Source organism: Thermobia domestica, chromosome 13, assembly GCF_964235325.1.
Source record: "Thermobia domestica chromosome 13, izTheDome1.hap1.1, whole genome shotgun sequence".
NCBI lineage: Eukaryota > Metazoa > Arthropoda > Insecta > Zygentoma > Lepismatidae > Thermobia > Thermobia domestica.
This window is the reverse complement of record NC_137466.1, coordinates 176,722,049-176,726,933: the sequence shown is the minus strand read 5'-3', so window position 1 is coordinate 176,726,933 and position 4,885 is coordinate 176,722,049. Positions and strand designations below refer to the sequence as shown.

General features: G+C 36.8%; 1 protein-coding gene across 1 annotated transcript; it reads right to left on the bottom strand.

Moving 5' to 3' along the window:
- Window positions 1-1,751: 1,751 nt before the first annotated feature.
- LOC145667862 (histone-lysine N-methyltransferase SETMAR-like) lies at window positions 1,752-2,291 on the bottom strand. The gene has a single exon (XM_081735295.1). The coding sequence runs from the start codon at window positions 2,289-2,291 to the stop codon at window positions 1,752-1,754; it is 540 nt and encodes a 179-aa protein (XP_081591421.1).
- Window positions 2,292-4,885: the final 2,594 nt, after the last annotated feature.

Below are 4,885 nucleotides of genomic sequence, written 5' to 3'. Positions count from 1 at the left end.
CTTTAATGTGCGAATTCTCCATTACTTATTCAAAAATATTTATAAACAATGATTTGCTTAAGGTAGTTGCGTGAAACTCAGTATTTCAACTTTTAACTAAAAGTAATAAAATTATATGTATCAGCGTCTTGAAAATTTCATTTCTAAGAGGAAAGAAGAGTCAATTTATATAATATTAAAATTTCCCACTGCTTATGAGATTTGAGCAGAAAACTTTTTTCTTTAGTTCTAAGTTCGTCCAGTTAAGCAAATTAGAGTACAAAGTGGATGATTAGTAGGTTCTTCTAATTATTTTAACATTTGATAGGTAGTTAATATTTTTTCACCATATAAATGCTACCATACAAACACTAAAATAGAACAATAGACTTTATTTATTTTTTTTTAATTTCAGAACGATAGAATATGTTTGTATACAAATTACCTGTAAGAACTAAGCTAGAATCTGATTCTGTAATATGAAACAGTACATGCGCCCCGACTACGTGAGTGCTCCGGGGCTCCGGCACCCACACAAATAATGTTGTGGGTGCACTGCACCACAAGATTTTTAGTTTAGACCCAGATTTGAACCCGTTTCTCTTGCCTTTAAGTCAGTCTTGTTACCATCTGAGCTACGGCAGCCACAACTTATCTTTTAGTACCTGATATATTTTACTTTATCACAGTACAGCCCTTTATGACAGTGTTCATAAAAAAATTAACTAAAAATCAATCAAATATTGATACTTCCATGGGAACACATAGGCTAACACGTCCTGTATTGATATGCATTCACACAAATTTTGGAAAGTTGCCGTTGAAACAGTATATCTAAAACTTTGACTAACTAATTGACAGTATTCTTGGTATGAATGCGATGGTAGCCACAAGAGATTTTTAGGTCCGGTGCCGTTTAGGTTTTGTGCTGTTTAGGACTTGTGAAGCAAAATGATTTTTAGCTCTTGTGCCATTTAGGTGTTATGCCGTGTAGGACTTGTGCCGCGAAATGATTTTTAGGTCTTATGCCGTTTAGGACTAGTGACTTTTAGGACTTGTGTCGTGAAATGATTCTTAGGTTTTGTACCTTTTAGGTCTAGTGCCGCGTCCCCACGGTGAGTTCATGCAATTGGTAAGAAAATGAAGCTGATTCTGGTTGGCATTTGTATACTTGTGCCATCTACAGGCTTTATTTAGAACTTAGTGATTACATTATTCACGGAAGAATTCACGTATTTTCAATTTTTGTCTTTAGATGGCAGTATGCGAAAGCGTTTTTACCGTCGCGTCGCAAAACACCTTAACGAGTGATTAAACTTAAATCGTTCTTCAGAGAAGGAAAGAATACCGAACTTACGAACAAAAATGCAATGAATACAATTTGGGGATGCGTTGTTCAAGAAGCGTTTTGTGTTATTAATATTTTCAGGTTATAAATTCATGTTAGTGTCACTAGCTACAATTATCTTAGGCAGGAGCACTTCCAGAAAATATCGGTGGCGTCCCCCCACTTTATAAAAATTACAATGGGCAATAATGGGCACGGGACTCCTGGAGCTATCATGCGTCATGTGAAATATCATGCGACCCACATTTACCCCGGCTCTTAGGTCAAAACCATATACATATCTTTAATTTACTTGGGGCGCTCAGAAATGATTGGCACAACATTTTTTTTACAGGAACCATTTGTTGAACAAACGATTACAATTTATTTTAGAGGTATTCCCCGGCAATGTGTATGCACCTTTACCAACGTTCTGGAAGCTTCCTTATTTGTGTAGCAAACCAGTCTTTGGGGGTGTCTCTCTGCCACTGCGGACAAATACGTGGAGTTCATCATTTGTGTTGAACTTTTTACCTCTCATGCCCTCTTTCATTGTGTCGAATAAAGCATAGTCGCTAGCAGCCAGATCCGGCAAATACGGAGGATGCGGCAGTACACTAGACCCTAGTTCATGCACTGTAGTAATTGTCTGGTGACTGACGTGTGGCCGTGCATTGTCGTGTTGAAGAAGAATGCCACGGCCCCATTTTTCTTGTCGGCGTTGTTGGATGCGTCGGCGGCGGCTCTCAATGTCGACGGACCTATTGGGAGGGAGCCATTCCACCAGTAGTATCCCTTCCGCATCCCAGAAAACGGTCGCCATTTCTTTCCGCACGAATAGTCCCATCCGTGCCTTCTTGGGACGAGGGTTTTCAGTATGCCTCCATTCCATGGACTGGCGTTTCTTTTCTGGAGTCTCGTAGAGAGGAACCAAGTTTCGTCGACGGTCAAAGAACTTGGTCGGATTTTCACTGAACTGTTGCATCAACTGCTAGTAAATCTCCATACTCGTTTGTTTCTGTGCAATGGTGAAGTCATGAGGCACCCATTGTGCAAACTACTTGTGCAGCTTCAAATCCTCATGAATGATAGTGTACAGCGAACCCCGTGATAGACCTGTTTCTTTCTCTAGTTCATAAAACGTGATTCTTCTGTGCCCCATTATCAAATCATTCACTCGCGCGGCATTGCTTGGTCTGCGTGCAGTTGCAGGACGCCCAGTGCTTTGGTTTTTTGCAGCACTGTCTTTGCCTTCTTTGAATTAGGATACCCAACGAAACACGGATCTGCGACTTAGTGCTGTCTCCCCACATACGGCTAATAATCTGTTGTGGATGTCTGAAGTATTCACTCCTTCCCTCCAGAGAAACCACACTGTCCACCGTTGCCCACGTGTGTCTGCTTCCATGCTGTCCTTTCGCTGTCCACCAGCGTCCTGGCAAATTGGAACAACTGCTGCTACAATGTGCTACCTACGGAAAGAAACAAAACCATTTAGTGGGGTTTGATAGTACTATAGCCTATCTTAATGCATACATCAACGAACATTTCAAACTGCTACTTGGCACCAGTTATAGGGGGAAGTGCCAATCATTATTGAACGAACTAAATACTATTCCATGGGTATTCCACTTAAGCTGCAAAAGACGAATCGGTAATGAAAATGAACGATTATGAAATATTTGGTGGGATGAGGATGTGGGAGGAAACGGGGAATTTTGAGAGACTCCACGGACATACTGTTGTTCATCACAAACTCGCATAATCTGGGATCGAACCATGGACCCCTTTCGACAGAGATGAGAATTTTACCACTGAGTCATCGTGTCTATAATAATAATAATAATAATAATAATAATAATAATAATAATAATAATAATAATAATAATAATAATAATAATACTGCTAACAGTTTATTTATCGTCTAAGGAAATCAGACCTTCATTGTTGCAGAAACATCTCCTTCAAAGCTAATTCTCTGTGAATTGTTCTTACTTATCTCTCGATGGCCTTGCTTTATATTGTCCTAACAAGAGCCGGACTTAACCTAATATTAAGCCTATTTGGGAACAATTTTGGGTACCTCACATTCAAGCCAATTTGTCCAAGGTCTACAGGATTTATATTTAATATACTATAGGCTTTGTTTCTCTGCGGTAGAATGAGAAACAATGAAAATATTCACTTGAAAAGTGCAAAAGTGCATTATGCAAGTTATCACCTCTGAAAAGTATATATATATATATATATATATATATATATATATATATATATATATATATATATATATATATATATATCTTCTTGTTCACTTCAACATAGGTCGGTGGGCAACATGGAATTTTTTCTCTCGCTTGGGAGAGCTGTTTTATACTTTGATAAGGCCTCTTCTTCGTAACTACATCTAGATAGTCTATTCTTGTTCTTCCTCTTCCTGGTTTTCCCTCTGCCTTTCCCTCTATCAGCATGATAATCCAATCGGAGTGCCGAATAAGAATGGCGTTTCTTCTTTTTCTATTATCTGTATGATCTAGGGATGGCCAGACGGATCCGGATCTCGGATATCCGGATCCTATAATATCCGGATCTCGGATCCGTACAACGACTCACCAAAGGTAGTCGTCAACCTGGTTCGGCTAATGATATAAGTAAATCTTGAGTGGTAGTAATTGTTTACACATAAAAATATCTTCAATAATTATATACACTATTATTCTCACCTTTTCTATCGAAATTACAAGTCGATGATCGGTATTAAATGGTTTATTAGTTGATACTCTTTTAACGTATTTTCACTCAAACTGTCTTGCAAACATACATATTGACTAGGTATCTATAAACAACTACATAGCAACGAATTATACAATAATGTATATTTCTTCACATATATTAAAAACATTCTTCTTTTGTTATTTTTAAATTAACATTATATCAAGTATAGTGCTTGAGTATGAGCACTTTCTGCCCAAGGTACAGGTAATTATTAAACGATACAAAGTATCTCGTTGTATAAAAATGTCGCCCGACGATGGGACTGAATATAAAAGTTACAAGCGAGCTTAGCTTTTATATTTAAGAATCACTGGTCCGTTTACAATAATGATGTTACATTACTTATGTCCTTTACATTTTGATCGCCCCTCGTATATATATATATATATATATATATATATATATATATATATATATATATATATATATATCTTCCTTAAGCTTCATATATATAAATACATTTATAATAAATCTTTTATTCCATTATCATTTATCTTTTATTATAAAAACGTCGTCGCTTAATAATATAATTACTGAAGGGTGCGCAGTCAAAATCGTAAGAGGCAAATTACCTTTTAAAAACATAAATCACAATGATTAGCATTTTAATCATTATTAAAACGGTGATGTTAAGAAAAATAATATTTGATCTTTCCATCGCGCATTATATGGTAACTACGTTAGATGATGTTTTAAAATATACATTGTATCCATAAGGCATCAGAATATAGAAGAATCTTATTCGGATAATATATAAAGTAGCGCATAAAGACAGTCGTCGGATAAATAGCTTAATAGAATGAACCT

What these genes read in the sequence shown, in the direction of transcription:
- LOC145667862 (XM_081735295.1), bottom strand. Translation starts at nt 2,291, where the DNA reads ATGCAACAGTTCAGTGAAAATCCGACCAAGTTCTTTGACCGTCGACGA.